We start from the raw sequence: 17,151 nt of genomic DNA on the forward strand, positions 1-17,151 counted from the left end.
TACACATCTGTAGGACTAATCAATACTATGTATCAGGTGCAACTACACCTTCCTTGATTTAATTTTCCTGAACATTTCAAAGGCAGAGATATGGAGTTAACACTACCAATAAAGAAGATACCCACCCACATCCTTTATTAACACTTTACCATTGGTGGTATGTGATTATGTATACCTGCCATAAGTGACCATATGTATAGTGTCTTGAAAGTACCAGGAAAACTACCAAGAAGCATATGTGGCTCCTTCAGAATCCATTATATATGCGTTTGTGTTGCCTCATATTTTCCACATGATTTTTTATCCACTTTTAAAAAAAGAATGTTGGCAAAAACTTGTAGGACAAAGGGGGAAGAGGATGGAAGTGTATGGAGACCAAGATTAGGTTGTTAATTGTGTGTGTGTGTGCCCGCGCGCGCACACAATATGAAATAGCAGCCATAGTGGATGGCCAGAAAGTTGAACAGGGAATTAGAGCCCTATCACCACTAAAAGCTTTGTCCTCATTTCTGAGTCATCTCCAAAATATCGTGCAGCTCATGTGGCTACAAAGCTTATAAGGCTGCTTTAAGAAGTATTTCAGTTTTACTACAAATTTACTTCACTCAACAGATTCCATACTTAAAGTGAATAGAGAAAAAGTAGGGGTGAGTACCTCAGTTGGTCATCTCAGCAAGAGAGGCAAACCAGAGTCAAAGTGGCAGAAGACTACACAATTGAATACTTACCCGCAGGTGCTGGAACGCATGAATACTATACGGAAGATCTAGAATTTTTGTACATTCTGGCTGTTCTAGCTCTGGAGGTAAAGGAGACTTTGTGTCTACGTAGTCTTCAGGGCTAAAACCAAAAAGCAATGCAAACGCTAGAATATTTGTTTGCAATGAAGAAAGATCACAAATACTAATAGTTGGAACTAAGACATGCAGGAATGCTGATAAATATTCCCTCCTTTATTTAAGTCTACTAACACTATGCACTCTTTTTTATGCATCAGATAAGACTGCATTAATAGCGTTTCTGCTGAGTTAACAACTTAAGGCTAGAAACCAAAACTGATATACTACCTCTAATACAGACATACAATTATTCACAGTTAGGATCCCATAGTGGTGTATTCTGAAGAGCACACCTTTCCTCAAGAAATAATTAAAAGGAACAATCCTCAGAATCAAGACATGCTCCTCGATTTTGAAATACTGATATGAAAAAAAGTTTAGGAATCAAGTCCCAAAACACATCCTTAATCTAGGGATGTCCGTTTCTGTGAAATCTGGCCCTTTTGGGGCTCGACGGACTCCCGCTGAGCACCTGACTCGGCTTGCATTTGTGGGCAGAGCCACACAGCTTTCCCCAAAATTTGGGAACTTTTCTGTTTTTGAAAAAAAATGTATAAAAGAAATTTACACAAATTGCAGCCAAAATTTGTGCAAAGTACATTTTAGACAAATAAAAAAACAATGATGGAAAATCCGCAAATTGGCCCGACTTGATGTAGATTGAATTGGGCCAGCTCGTGGGGAAACGACCCAAAGTCCAGGGAGCCAAGCTGACAAAAGCTCGGTGAGCTCCACCCCCCAGACGGATTTCTCTGACATCCCTACCTTAATCATGTTTCTGGAAGAAGCCTATTCACCAAGAATAAATTTAACCAAGCTTAGGAATGCCTAGAAAGGACAGATGAGCAAATATTGTTGTGGAGGACTGTACAAGTCTGTTTGAGAGCATGCAAGATAGCTGCTCAGTACACCAGGTTGGATCCAGCTTCTTTTCTGCTCACAGGAGCATTCCCTGAGGGAGTTCCACTCAGAACACTCCTGCTGGCAAAAAGGGGAAGAATATGATCTTTGTAGTTACCAGCACTGCCTTCCCATTATTCTAGAGGGTCCTACAACTCTGGAGCAGATTTGTGGGGGAGGCATAGAAGACTGTAGAGAGAGGAGGAAACAAAAATCCCCCCCCCCCCGCGGATTTTCTCCACTGGATCAGAAGCATTCTGCAGACAGAAGGAGCCCTTTCATCCACGGCAGGGAGATTCTGGATCAACCCATTGTTTAGGGCGCAATCCTATGGGGATAGTTGGCCACTTCCAAACTTGGAGGTGGCTGACTATCCAATGCAGGGTGGGCGGAGCATGGAAGGGATCCTCTCCTCCGTAGTCTGGCTGTCCTGCATTTGTGGCTAGACTGTCGATTTCAGCCTTTTAACTGGGGTGTGCCAGAGTGGGGGGGGGGAGAGGCTGGACGGCGCACAGGAAGCGTCGTAACGACACTTCCGCAGTCTCCTCCCCTCCCCGCCTCTGGGAACACCCCCTTTTTGCCTGGTCTTATGAGTGCGGAGATGGGGACAAACTGTGCTGCCTATGAGGCTGAGGGGGCTGGTAGTGAGGTTTCTGTGATATGAGCTCAGTTCCCGGAAACTGAAAAATCCTATGGCTGCCTAGACACTGTCTAGTGGCCGTAGGATTGCACCCTTAGCTACTTATTTCAGTCTGTTCCCTATAGCACCATCTTAACCCCACAGGGTTTTTTTTGTTTTTGGTGCATTACTAGTAAATTCTGATAAAAGGAATCTATGGATATATCCATAGACAGAGCTTTGTGCAAGCTTTTGTGCATAGACAGAGCTTTGGGAGCATAAAGCTAGCATTAGGTGCTAGGATAGCCATTTAACCTCATAAGAAAACAGAATATATGCTGCATGGGCAGAACACTTATTGAGCACAAAGGCATACTTTGGGAACAATTCTTAGCCAACAGTCAATGCATAATCTCCATAAAATCTACATGACTACAGTGGATGCCAGATCTTTTTTGGTGGAAAGATTAAATGTTACTGCTTTTAGCAGTTGCTGCTTTTTTACAATTTACACAGCACCTTTAGTGCAGATTGTGTTTTTAAAACATTGTTGTTGTTGTTGTTCAGTCGTTAAGTCGTGTCTGACTCTTCGTGACCCCATGGACCATAGCACGCCAGGCCTTCCTGTCCTCCGCTCTCTCCGGGAGTGTGCTCAAGTTCATATTCATTGCGTCGGTGATGCTATCTAGCCATCTCATCCTCTGCCGTCCCCTTCTCCTTTTGCCTTCAATCTTTCCCAGCATCAGGGTCTTTTCCAGACAGTTTTCTCTTCGCATTAGGTGGCCAAAATATCTGAGCTTCAGCTTCAGTATCTGTCCTTCCAATGAGCACGCAGTGTTGATTTCCTTTAGGATGGACTGATTTGACTTCCTTGCAGTACAGGGGACTCGTAAGAGTCTTCTCCAGCACCACAGTTTGAAAGCATCAATTCTTCAGCACTCAGCATTCCTTATAGTCCAGCTCTCACAGCCATACGTTGCTACTGGAAAACCATAGCTTTGATTAGACGGACCTTTGTTGGCAAGGCGATGTCTCTGCTTCTTACTATGCTGTCTAGGTTTGCCATACTTTCCTCCCCAGGAGCAAGCGTCTTTTACTTTCATGGCTACAGTCACCGTCTATGGTGATCTTGGAGCCCAAGAAAATAAAATCTGTCACTGCTTCCATTTCTTCCCCTTCCATATGCCAGGGAGTGATGGGGCCAGATGCCATGATCTTAGTTTTTTTTAATGTTGAGTTTCAAACCAGCTTTTGCACTCTCCACTTTCACCCTCAACAAGAGGCTCTTGAGATCCTCTTCGCTTTCTGCCATTAGGGTGGTATCGTCTGCGTATCTGAGGCTCTTGATAATTCTCCCGGCAATCTTAATTCCGACCTGTGATTCATCCAACCCGGCGTTTCTCATCATGTATTCTGCATATAAGTTAAATAAGCAGGGCGACAATATGCAGCCTTGTCGTACTCCTTTCCCAATTTTGAACCACTCGGTTGTTCCATGTCCAGTTCTTACTGTTGCTTCTTGACCCTCATACAGGTTTCTGAGGAGACAGGTAAGGTGGTCTGGTACTCCCATCTCTTTCAGTATTTGCCACAGTTTGTTGTGATCCACACAATCAAAGGCTTTAGCGCAGTCAATGAAGCAGAAATAGACGTTTTTCTGGAATTCTCTTGCTTTCTCCATGATCCAGTGAATGTTGGCGATTTGATCTCTAGTTCCTCTGCCTCTTCGGAACCCAGCTTGTACTTCCGGTAGTTCTCGGTTCACATAGTGCTGAAGCCTAACTTGTAGGATTTTAAGCATCACCTTGCTGGCATGTAAAATGAGCGCAATTGTACGGTAGTCTGAACACTCTTTGGAATCGCCCTTCTTTGGAATTGGAATGTAAACTGACCTTTTCCAGTCTTGTGGCCATTGTTGAGTGTTCCAAATGTGTTGGCATATTGAGTGCAGCACTTTAACAGCATCATCTTTTAGGATTTAAATAGCTCAGCTAGAATACTGTCATCTCCGCTAGCTTTGTTGTTAGTAATGCTTCCTAAGGCCCACTTGACTTCACTCTCGAGGATGTCCGGCTCAAGTTCAGTGACCGCACTATCATGGCTATCAGGGACATTCAGATCTTTCCTGTATAGTTCTTCTGTGTATTCTTTCCACCTCCTCTTAATCTCACCTGCCCGTCTTTGCACAAAATGTTCCCTTGAGATCTCCGATTTTCTTGAAAAGATCTCTAGTCTTTCCCATTCTATTGTTTTCCTCGATTTCTTTGCATTGTTCATTTAAGAAGGCCTTCTTGTCTCTCCTTGCTATTCTCTGGAACTCTGCATTCAGTTGGGTATATCTTGCCCTTTCTCCTTTGCTTTTCGCTTCCCTTCTTTCCTCAGCTACTTGTAAAGACTCATCAGACAGCCACTTGGCTTTCTTGCATTTCTTTCTCTTGGGGATGGATTTAGTTGCTGCCTCCTGAACGATGTTACGGACCTCCGTCCATAATTCCTCAGGCACTCTGTCTATCAGATCTAATCCCTTAAATCTATTCCTCACCTCCACTGTATATTAATAATGGATATGATTTAGGTCATACCTGAATGGTTTAGTGGTTTTCCCTACATTCTTCAGTTTAAGCCGAACTTTTGCAACAAGAAGCTCATGATCTGAGCCACAGTCAGCTCCAGGTCTTGTTTTTACTGACTGTATAGAGCTCCTCCGTCTTTGGCTGCAAAGGACATAATCAATCTGATTTCGATATTGACCATCTGGTGATGTCCATGTGTAAAGTCGCCTCTTGTGCTGTTGGAAAAGTGTTTGCTATGAGCAGCGTGTTCTCTTGACAGAACTCTATTAGCCTTTGTCCTGCTTCATTTTGTACACCAAGGCCATGCTTGCCTGTTATCCCGGTGATTTCTTGACTTCCTACTTTAGCATTCCAATCCCCTATGATGAAGAGGACATCTTGTTTTGGTATTAGTTCTAGAAGGTGTTGTAGGTCTTCATAGAACCAATCAACCTCAGCTTCTTCGGCATCAGTGGTTGGGGCATAGACTTGAGTTACTGTGATGTTGAATGGTTTGCCTTGGATTCGTACTGAGATCATTCTGTCGTTTTTGAGATTGTACCCCAGTTCTGCTTTTCCCACCCTTTTATTGACTATGAGTGCTACTCCATTTCTTCTAAGGGATTCTTGCCCACAGTAGTAGATATAATGGTCACCTGAATTAAATTCACCCATGCCTGTCCATTTGAGTTCGCTGATTCCCAAGATGTCGATGTTCAATCTTGCCATCTCATGTTTGACCACCTCCAGCTTACCTTGATTCATTGTTTTATTATATTACAATAATAATATATTATATTACAATATTGTTCTTTACAGCATACACCACCAGACACATCCACAGCTGAGTGTCCTTTCAGCTTTGGCCCAGCCGCTTCACTTTTTCTGGCGCTACTTGGAAATTCCCTCTGCTCTTCTCCAGTAGTATATTGGACACCTTCCGACCTGAGGGGCTCATCTTCCGGTGTCATCTCTTTTAGCCTTATGATACGTTCCATGGGTTTTTTTTGGCAAGAATACTGGAGTGGGTTGCCATTTCCTTCTCCAGTGGACCACATTTTGTCAGAACTCTCCGCCATGACCTGTCCGTCTTGGGTGGCCCTGCACTGCATAGCTTATGGCTTCACTGTGTTACGCAAGCCCCTTCACCACAACAAGGCAGTGATCCATGAAGGGGTTTTAAAACATTACTGCTTTGAATTTCAATAACATGAGAATTACATAACTGCTATTCCTATGTGTGAGCAAACTTTCATGCACACAACTGACTTTTACTGTCCTTTCCTCCCATTGTGACTGCTTCATAGAATCCCTGAATTCTCTAGAGCAGACTTGGAGGGAGGGGGGCATGGGGGAGGGGAAAATCTGCTCCTCTCGCGTATGCAACTCTGTCAGATTTGCTGTGTGTGTGTGTGTGTATGGACACAATTGGATTTCATCCCATATTTATACAACCTTCTGGATAGATCTTTCAGGCTGCTGGGAAGGCCAAAGCCCTTTTTCTATTAATCCCAGGTGTTAGAAATGGTAAGAGCTTAAACAGATTTACTGTGTTTGCTGAGCCTTTCAACTGAGTCTAACCATAATGTAACCTATTATTTTCACTCAAGCTCAAATCCACAAGATTCCAGCAGAAGCCCAAAGGCCTTTAGGTAGGTTGGGGAAGATGTAACAGATCCTGCACTTTGTCCTAATAGCTAAGAGATACATGTCATATGTTCAAAAAATCTCACTGTAACCATCTCATTGTTAACAAAACATACACACCCTCCATCTCCCCAAATCAGCTGCAATTTAAATATTACCCAGAAATCCAGAAAGCTTCATTATTGCCCAAATAATCCTCTTCCCACCACCTGAAATTAGAGCTATTGTAAATTCCTGTACAATTAGTCATCTCACTACCTGATATCTTTGCTCTCCAAGGTGATGTACGTGCCATCATAGAGATCCAAGTCCCCTAAGGGCACTTTTGCTTTAATGCAATCTGGATCTTCTTTATTATGTCTTTGTTCCAGTCCTGTGTCTCTGTCTTCATTCTCCTCTATATGGATTTTTTGAGCAACTAATTGTTTCTACAAGATGCACAAAAAAGATACTGTTGAAGATACAAATAACAAATATTCATAAAATCGTGTTGCTATGAAAATCCCAAGTGTCTAGAACTATACACCCTGAGAATTTTGTTTGTATGTCTTGTTCTCATAAACAAATGGGTAATGGGGACATGGCATATGTCTCTAGATCCTTATCCAATATGAAAGAGTCTATTAATTGTAATTAATAGATATAGAATTTTATGACTACAATCCAAAGGGTATCTTGTCTGGGCAGAAAGCATGTCTGGGATGCAGCCATGCTATTTCTTCTAATTTTGCTCTCCTGCTGCAGCCCCCTGCACTACATCGCAAACTACTACAAGGGCTTCCTAGCCCTCAAGAGTGATTTGAGGGGAGGGGGATATGCATGTGTGCATGGGACAACAGTGAAAATAGGTAGGCAGAAAAGCTTTGCTGTGTTAACACAGTTTTAGTCATGCTTCTCAGGATCCAATGATATGACTTGCAGTTTTCCAGATACATTTAACAGCAGGTCTTATAATATCCTTAAAAATATTTAATCTATGTTGAGAATTAGCAGCACACAACAGGTGGTTTACCAAGATTTCCTCAGATTCCAGTGATGAGATTGGACACCTCAAAATTAATTAATAGCCGCTATTATTCAAACTGGATATAGCTGCCATGTGAGCAAGTCTTTGTAAAGGATCATGATTGCTAGATATTCCTTTAGTGAAGAAGGCTCAAGAGGTTTGAACATTACAACAACACAGAGTATGGGCTGTCAGTGAACTGTGAGTTAAGTGCAAACCCTGCACTATGGTTTAACTATGACCTGGTTCACACAACATGGCAAGCCAGAGTACAGGTTCTGTGTGGATTGTCATTAAACCATGGGTTGTTGTTGGATCGTGGTTTGGTGTGTTGTGTGAACCCAGCCACGCTAACAAACCATGGTTTGTTAACCATGAACAACCTAGAGTTCATAACCCAACAACGAAGCATGGTTTCTCTTCCTTGCTTGTTTGTGGTTAACAACCCATAGTTAAACCATAGTGCAGGTTTCACATGTAATGACAACCCACAATTCAACAACAACCCATACTCAACCCATACTCTGGGTTGTTACAAGGTCTTTGTCTGGCAGACAGTCCTCCTTTGCTCACTCCCTCCCTGTATCCCAAATGGTTCCCCTCCTCCTTCGTCCAATCCCTCCCTGTATCCCAAACAGTTTGCACATACCACTGGCTGTTGCCTTACCCAGAGTTATCCCATAATTTGGCTGCCAGATGATTGAGCAAACTGGGATTTCCTGCCCCCATTGCCCACTCCCTCCCTGTATCCCGCATGCCTTTGTGGCATTGTAGTACCGGCACTGGGGTTTTTTTTTGCTACTCTTGCCTGCCACCTCTGCAGCCTGGAGAAAGAACCAATGAACTATCCACCTTTCTGGGTTCAGACATAATGATAACCCATGCTTTAAACAACCCAGAGTTCATAATCCAACAACAAACCATGGGTTCTCTTTCTGGGTTAATCATGGTTAACAAACAATGGTTTGTTAGCACAACTGCATTAACACACTGGCCCTGTTTGCACATAAGGATTTGAACAATGGGTTGTCATACCCAAGCTGGTGCACTCCCTGCAGCGCTCCTGCCTCTTCCTCTCTTCCCCCACAACCCACAATTAGCTACTTCGTAGGTTTTGGAGTACGACAGGCAAACTTGGACAACTGGGTTGTTTAGGGGCTAATCAACTCAGCAGTTAACCCAACAACAAACCATGGATTAACCGCTGGGTTGTTGGCCCCTAAACAACCCAGCAGTCCAGGTTTGGCCATCATGCTTTACAACCTATGACAGATCTGATCATGGGTTGTGCAGTAGAAGTGGAAGACGCAGGAATGCTGTGGGCAGCATGCCAGCTCATCCCCAACAAACCAGCAATTTTAAACCAATGGGTTGTTGTTATGTGTGAACCAGGTCATTACAACAACCCAAAACCCATGGGTAAGCCACGGGTTAGCATTATGTGTGAACTAGGTTAGTGTGATGTATGTATGCAGGATCAATTGCATAAAACAAAGCCAAGATAATAGATTTTAAAAGCTGGATATTTCAGGTGTAAGGTTCTAAATTGTTCACAGGGCTAATTTTGGATTTCCTAAAATTCTTGGGGATCAGAGTGAAAGAGCTATTTTATGCGTACTGAAGTGGTTGGGAATTGCCAGTGGGGTTTTGGACTTTCTTTAACAATCAGATTGTCCCTTCACAGCTCTATCAAAAATGCACAAGAAAGAACAGTTTGCCAGCTGGTATGGAGTTGCTCTTTGAGAAATAAAGACCAAAGGCTCCATGGGCACACAGAACTAGTGTGGTTCTTTAGTATTTCTAAATCATATCGACAGGCCTCTCTTTTTAGATGAGAACTGTGCATAAGCTGGAGCTGCTATAGGAAAGTGTGATCTTCCATGGACCCTGATACTATGTTTGATATCTGGAATACCAAAATAAAAACCATGTTTACCACAGGAGCTAACTATTACTATCAAGGAGAACTGAAAAGTATTCCCCCGCCCCAAACAATGCCTTTAGAGTAAATTTACCATTTCAAGTAGCAGATACATGTTCTTAGTAAAATTGCAAAGCAAGCATTGTTTAGACATCCATCGGGATCCAAAGAGCTGCTTAAGCTCGTGCAAGGGACCAGTGGAATGCTTGACTTTTTTCTTTGAAAAACCAGGCTCCCATTCCAGACCACAAATTGTGTCTTCAGCTCCATTCAGTTTCAAAGAAAATTTGCAATGGGGTGATGGGGGCTGTTCAAGAAAAATAAGCCCAAAGCCCTTTGGGTTCACCATCATAGAATCATAGAATAATAGGGTTGGAAGGGGCCTACAAGGCCATCGAGTCCAACCCCCTGCTCAATGCAGGAATCCAAGTCATCCAACCATGGTTCACTGGATCCCAGTCAAGATTTACAGCTCCAACAGCAAAATACAGACACTTTTTAATGCTGCAAGTCGTATCCATATAAACCCAAAGTGCACAACTTAATGGCCTCAAGGGCTGCATCAGGTGTCTGCTGGGGTGCCAGGGGCCACACATGTATGCGCACAGGCGCACGAGCACACTCTCTCTCAGGAGAGATCAGGGATAAGGGAATAGTTTCTTTTATTAGCACTAGTGCAAGTTCCCTTATCTCTGATCTTTCAGAGAAAATCCCAAGCTTTCTCTAGCTAGTGCTAACAAGGGAAATTCTGGGCGGAGTCCCTACAGGCCACACTGGAAGTGGCCAAGGGTTGTGTACACCTGATGTAGACAGTAAATAAAACCATTAGGGACACATGATTAGCACTTAAGCTTCCAGCATAAATATTTTTAATTCACCAAATGCACATACTTGACAAGGAAAACTAGTACTTCATGCTTCTCACTGCCTACAAAGCAGGTTTTCAAACAAGACCAATTCATTATACCAGCCTCACCTCCAGCTCTTTGAGGTAGTTAACAGTTGTTTCCTGTCTCATTAGTATTACTAAATCATGAGGATGTTTCAGGTTCATTGGTGAGTCAACCTAGAAGACAGTTGAAAGAGCCAGTGTTACAATTTTTCCCAAAAAATGGGGGGGGGGGGCTTTTGGACATAGCAATTCTGGCTTGCTCAGTCACGTTGTAGCAAGCCCAGACTGAGTGCTGTATCCACAACCCCATTCCACTTGTGAGCTGGCTTTGGACCACTGATTCTTGTTAATTTAAGCTACAGTTCCCAGTCCAAAACAGGGAAATGTGGCTCAACGTGAATTTACTAACCAAGATCTTAAACCCCACTGTAAACATAGCCATCAGCTTTCTGCACATGTTCCCCAGCAACTGGTATTGAGAAGCATACTGTCTCCGATACTAACAGTAATATTATTTTATTATTTATTTCTATATCACCCAACAGCCAGAGTTCTGAGTGGTTCACAAAATTTACAAAACATAACATAAAACCTGTAACATCTTTTTAAAAAACAATTTAAACAATATATAGCCATCATGACTATGTGAAGATTCACAACTGTAGATCTTTAGGGAACATTCAGGGAAGAGGGGAGGGAATCCTGGGAAGAGGGGAAGAAATACTATGATCAAATTTTCCATTGAAAGCAGGGGCCAAACAAAAAATGACCCTTGAAAACCACTAAATGAGCTGCAGCCTGCAACCCAGAAGCAGGGAAAGGAAGACTCGTTTCACAAAAGGCACCAATGAAAGCAGTGTATGCAAACATACTTTCAGTAGGTTTCAGTCTGCATACCTACTAGCTGTTTTACAAGTTGTTTTTGCAACCAAGGAGTCATTATTTTATCACTTGCTTGGAGAATCATGTCTTAATACCTTAAATACCTTTCAAAATCTTGGTCATAAGAGCTTCCAACATCACCTACTTACATTTTCAAATACAGGAATTGGTGAACCAGATAACTAGTTATAGGTACTTCAGACCAATTTACTCACATGATTTGTCACTGATAAATATCTCTAATCTTCATTCCTTACCTGCATATTTTAAAAGGACTATTTATCAGATCATAACGGTTGCAATCAGGGCTGGTTTGTGCAATAAAGTAGCCCACCTTGGCTTATTTAAATTTTGAATATTCAAGCTGCAATCTTGGCTTGTTGTGGAGGCAGCGCAGATGTGGGGGAAGTCGGTTTTCCGGGAACCAACCTCAGAACGCGGGCTCTGAGGTCAATTCCCAGAAATCAGCATATCCTATGGCTGTCTAGCGGCCATAGGATTGCTCCCTAAATCTCTAGCACAAAGCTGCAAAATTACTGGGGTCACTTAAGTAAGAAGTCAAAACTTGCTCAATACAGACATCACAGATTGACTAGTAGTTTTTTGTCAACTGTAAGAAAGCCTCAGAAATATTACATCCGGTAGACAATATTGGCTGTGGTCTGAATATCTCAAGACATTTGAATGGTTGTACATGAAGATTTTGCAGCTATTAGACTATTTTCACAATCACGTTATATTGCAAAACATATCTACTAGTCAATAATATTTAAAGTGATTCTAATGGCACAAGAACTGTATAATGATTTTATTTAATATGCATGCCCAAGCCAGAATAACGACCATAGCTGTTTATAGACCTTCGTAGTTCTAAGGGAGATAACAGATCCTGAAATGCAAGTTTTATACATATGCTTCCATCAGATTTCAAAGGAGACCTGCGTCCTTTCTGCTCCATCTTTCATGATGCTTTCTAATCTGAAAATTCAAGGCACACATATAGTTCCCCTGCCCATGTGTTCTTAATCTGTGTTAAGATGCTCAGCATTATGTAAATCAGTGGACTATTCCTTTCCAGAGGAAGTTACAACATAAAGAATGAAGTCTACACAATGCTAGAACTGAAACTCTAACAGGAGGTGTGCACATTTAACTGAAACACACCAACAGAAAGAAGATGAAGGAATCTCCGCTGGTATGAGTCTGCATGCTCGACATGGCACCTGGCCTTAAACTGAGCAAAGTTATGAAGTCATGATGACTCACAACACATGCAAGTAAGAAGATTCAAACTTGGAAATAAAAATGTGCAACATACTGCAAGTTTTTTCTCCCCAAGGATAAAGGCAACAGCACACTGATGTATACATATGAATGGTGTGGAAGAGGGAAGTTTACTGTGTTGCAGTAATACATTGCAAGGAGGAACTAAGCGACTCTCTCCACCCAAGCACAGGTCCCAAGAATCACAGACTGTAATCAAGAGAAAACCACTGAATGCTTTCCTGGTATGCACGACTGCCTATAGCTCCAGGCAAGAACTGGTAGCTTTCTGTGCAAGAAAGCTGTGCTATACTCACTGAAGGTCAAATACTCCAGCAAAAGAGACAGTAAGCTGTGCAATTCCATAGAAGAGTGCTACATGTGGCAATAATATCTTTTAAGGCATCATTACAAGTATATAGCTCCCAGATAAGAGTAGTCTCAGGGCCAAACTAGACAGAGTGGAACAGCGAAACTTGTTGTTTACATATACTGCCCAGATCAGATACCAGAAGTGAATTGGGTTAAGGAGGAAATTGCCTTGAGCAATAGATTGATTTATTATTAATATTTCTATACTGCTTTATTTGCTAAAAACCCATCAAGAAGGTGCACTTCTCCCACTTTGTTACATCAATTAGACATCAAGGGCATTAAGAATTATTAATGGTGCTTTTATTACCACTCCTTGTACTGTTCTACAAGGAGCTAGTGGAGAATGGCCAAATGACCTTCATCATGAATTCCTGGATCTTATGTCATGGGATAAGTTACGTATCCCACAAGAGGGCCCTTTACGTAAGTAATCTTTTTGATGACTGTTGGGTGTTTGGAGATCCAAAGAAATTTAAAAATAAAAGCCCATATGTAGCTCAAGTCCTTAATCTGTTAAGAAAATATCAAGAGATTAATAGTTTTAGTCCAAGAATGGGGAATTGTATTCCTATTGGTTGGATGTGATCTCCCCTATGGTTGTTGTAGGTATTAGTGACCTGGGAATTCACCAAATTGTTGCTAAAACAGTGTCCTTGGAATATATTCATGCTCGGTGGAGCTTGTGCTGTATGATCTATACAGATGGCTCTAGGGATCCTATGAATGGTTGTGCTAGCATGGCATTTTGTATCCCTGGTTTTGAGATACGCCTTTCCAACTGGACCACGGTTATGTCAGCTGAATTGGTGGCCACTGTTTTGGCACTAGAATGGACTTTGGAGATTTGTCCAACCCATGCCCTTGTTTTGATCGATTCCTCTTCTGGGTTGGTAGCTATTCAATCGGGTGGTGTAGATTGCAAAGAACAACATAAAGGAAATATGGGCCTTATGCTCAGAATTACATTTAATGGGCATATGGGCTGGCTTTTGTTGGATATCAGCTCATGTTGGCATCACAGGGAATGAAATGGTGGATTGTTCAGCAAAGCAGGCTTTGACTAGGACCTTTATTGATGTTCAAGTACCTTTATTTCATAGTGAAATTAAGAGCTGCCTGCTATGGGAGTGTATTCAAAGATGGCAAAAAAAGTGGGAAGAGTACTTGTCACAGGGTTTTCTCCTTTTGCCCTAATTTGCAAGACTTTAAAATGTTTAATCAGACTGGTCAAGCTTGGCAAGTTTGTATCTTTTGAGTGTTAACTGGACACTGTGCAGTTCAAAGCAATCTATTCAGTACTGGGCAGGTGAATTCAGATATTTGTGCTACCTGTAGAGTATCAGAGACAACTTGTCATATTCTATGGGATTGTGAACCCGTATGTTGAAAGATAAGGGAACTCCTGTTGGGGATTTGGGTGCTTTCCTTAAGATTTGTGAAATTCAGTCTTCTGTGATCTCTGCCATCTGGCGGTTTATGCTTGGCAGTAACTTAGCTCAGAAAGTTAACTCAGAAACTGCTGGCTAATTTGACATCAGTAGGTGGCGGTAATAGGGCCTTTAGGCCTTGCTTCACCATAAAACCTCCAGAATAACAAGAAGGTGAACAATTTAAAATAAAACTTAAAACAATAAACTACAAGAACACTAAACAGTAAAACATAAAAAACCCTACACAATTTAAAAGACTAAATTGAAAAGATACATCTTCACACCCTTTCTAAAAGTCAAGAGAGTGAGGCCAATCGTAGTTCTTGAGGGAGTGCATTCCATAGTTTGGGTGCAACACGTGCGTTTTTCTAGCATGCCCCAGGAAGGTAAGGCAGGGCATCACAGGGAGCAAAGGCAGGTAGGGGATTCAGCTAATTTCTCATGTGTGGATTCCCTTTCACTAAAATTAGATCTTCACCCTACATTTTAGACATAAATACAAAGTGCGGCCACCTCCACTACATTTGGTGGGGAAAAGGTGAGGATTTATCTCTCCTTACCCATGTACCCCCTTTGATGTGGAGGCCAGACCCTTCCCTCAACTACTATTTTATATATGAACAGGATATTCATGTGAAAAAAAGGTGGCTAAATCAATCATGTCTAGTCTGACCCATAGAAATAGTCACATACATTAAACATTGGCCATGAAACTTTTTTTCTGCAGGCCACTTGAAAATTGCTGAAAGTCTCATTAGACCACAAACTTTTGTTGTTGTTCTACAAATCAAAGCATATGCACAACTTATTTTTAATAACTTTTTTTTCATTCAGAGCAAGTTTCACTGTTAAAACCAGTATCATATTATGAAAATCACAGGCCCTAGACCAGGCTGCTGAGAAGGGCTCCTTTAACTAGTAAATTTTTAAGGAAAAGCTAGTAGAATGTACTTGTGTTGTATTATGAACATCACAGGCCTAAGTCAAGGCCTAATTAGCAAGTTCAATAACCTAGCCCTGGTCAAAGTGGCCTAGATCTCCATTGTCTGTCCTCCCCCCACCCCCGACATTATCAACTATTTCACAACCTTTCCATGGAACACCTGAATGGAGCTTGTGGATCACCAGCAGTCCATGGATCACACAATTTGAGAACCTCTGTACTAAAAGAAGTCAGACTAAATATGATCCCACCCCAGTATTCTTGCCATGAAAACTAAATGGATCAGTACAACCAGAGATATGTCAGTATACCATCAGAAGATGGGACTCCCAGGTCGGAAGGTGGTCAAAATGCTACTGGGGAGGAACAGAGGATAAGTTCAACTAGCCCCAGATGTGATGACGCAGCTAGCTCAAAGCCGAAAGGACGGCTAGCAGCTGATGGTGCTGGTGGTGAACGACAAATCCGATGTTCTAAAGATCAACACACCATGGGAACCTGGAATGTAAGATCTATGAGCCAGGGCAAATTGGATGTAGTTATTGAGGAGATGTCAAGATTAAATATAGACATTTTGGGTGTCAGTGAACTGAAATGGGCCACTTCACATCAAATGACCACCAGATCTACTACTGTGGACAAGAGGACCACAGAAGAAATGGAGTAGCCTTCATAATTAATAATAAAGTGGCTAAAGCAGTGCTTGGATACAATCCAAAAAATGACAGAATGACCTCAATTCGAATTCAGGGTAAGCCATTTAACATCACAGTGATCCAAATATACGCTCCAACCACAGATGTTGAAGAAGCAGAAGTAGATCAGTTCTATGAGGATCTGCAGCACCTACTGGATAGTACGCCAAAAAAAGATGTTATTTTCATTACAGGAGACTGGAATGCTAAGGTGGGTAGTTAAACAACACCTGGAATTACAGGCAAGCATGGTCTGGGAGAACAAAATGAAGCAGGACACAGGCTGATAGAATTTTGCCAAGACATCTCACTGTGCATAACAAACACTCTCTTCCAACAACCTAAGAGACGACTTTATACATGGACTTCACCAGACGGTCGACACCGAAATCAGATTGACCAAATCCTTTGTAGCCAAAGGTGGCGGACATCTATGCAGTTGGTAAAAACAAGACCTGGAGCTGATTGTAGTTCAGATCACGAACTTCTTATTGCACAATTTAGAATCAGACTAAAGAGAATAGGGAAGACCCACACGATCAGTTCGATATGAGCTCACTAATATTCCTCATGAATATGCAGTGGAGGTGAAGAATAGATTTAAGGGACTAGATTTAGTAGATAGGGTCCGGAAGAACTATGGACAGAAGTTCACAACATTGTTCAGGAGGCGGCAACAAAAAACGTCCCAAAGAAAAAGACAACCAAGAAGGCAACATGGCTGTCTGCTGAGACACTGGAAGTAGCCCAAGAAAGAAGGAAAGCAAAAGGCAACAGTGATAGGGGGAGAAATGCCCAATTAAATGCAAAATTCCAGAGGTTAGCCAGAAGAGATAAGGAATTATTTTTAAACAAGCAATGCGCGGAAGCGGAAGAAGATAATAGAATAGGAAGGACAAGAGACCTCTTCCAGAAAATTAGAAACCTCGGAGGTAAATTTCAGGCAAAAATGGGTATGATCAAAAACAAAGATGGCAAGGATCTAACAGAAACAGAAGAGATCAAGAAAAGGTGGCAAGAATATACAGAAGATCTGTATAGGAAGGATAATAATATCGGGGATAGATTTGACGGTGTGGTCAATGAGCTAGAGCCAGACATCCTGAAGAGTGAGGTTGAATGGGCCTTAAGAAGCATTGCTAATAACAAGGCAGCAGGAGATGACGGTATCCCAGGCGAACTGTTTA

At 42.0% G+C, this 17,151-nt stretch overlaps 1 protein-coding gene across 5 annotated transcripts in view; it reads right to left on the reverse strand.

Moving 5' to 3' along the window:
* Window positions 1–17,151, reverse strand: part of TTC17 (tetratricopeptide repeat domain 17) — a 98,374-nt gene that overhangs the window by 74,060 nt on the left and 7,163 nt on the right. For 3 of the 5 annotated variants that reach the window (XR_014790350.1, XM_084851003.1, XM_084850996.1), the window contains exons 2-4: window positions 10,461–10,550; window positions 6,816–6,985; window positions 729–840 (exon numbers count right to left, since the gene is read on the reverse strand). Coding sequence is in view for 2 of the 5 variants with exons in the window: in XM_084851003.1 (XP_084707129.1) it covers window positions 729–840; window positions 6,816–6,985; window positions 10,461–10,550 (372 nt within the window). In the remaining 3 variants the exon portion in view is untranslated. Of the gene's footprint in view, window positions 1–728; window positions 841–1,604; window positions 1,679–6,815; window positions 6,986–10,460; window positions 10,551–17,151 lie in introns of those variants that run through there. The other 2 variants (XM_084851019.1, XM_084851029.1) reach the window with 2 other exon arrangements.

Source organism: Heloderma suspectum, chromosome 1 (genome assembly GCF_057233095.1).
Source record: "Heloderma suspectum isolate Gila_16-S chromosome 1, 16-S_ref, whole genome shotgun sequence".
NCBI lineage: Eukaryota > Metazoa > Chordata > Lepidosauria > Squamata > Helodermatidae > Heloderma > Heloderma suspectum.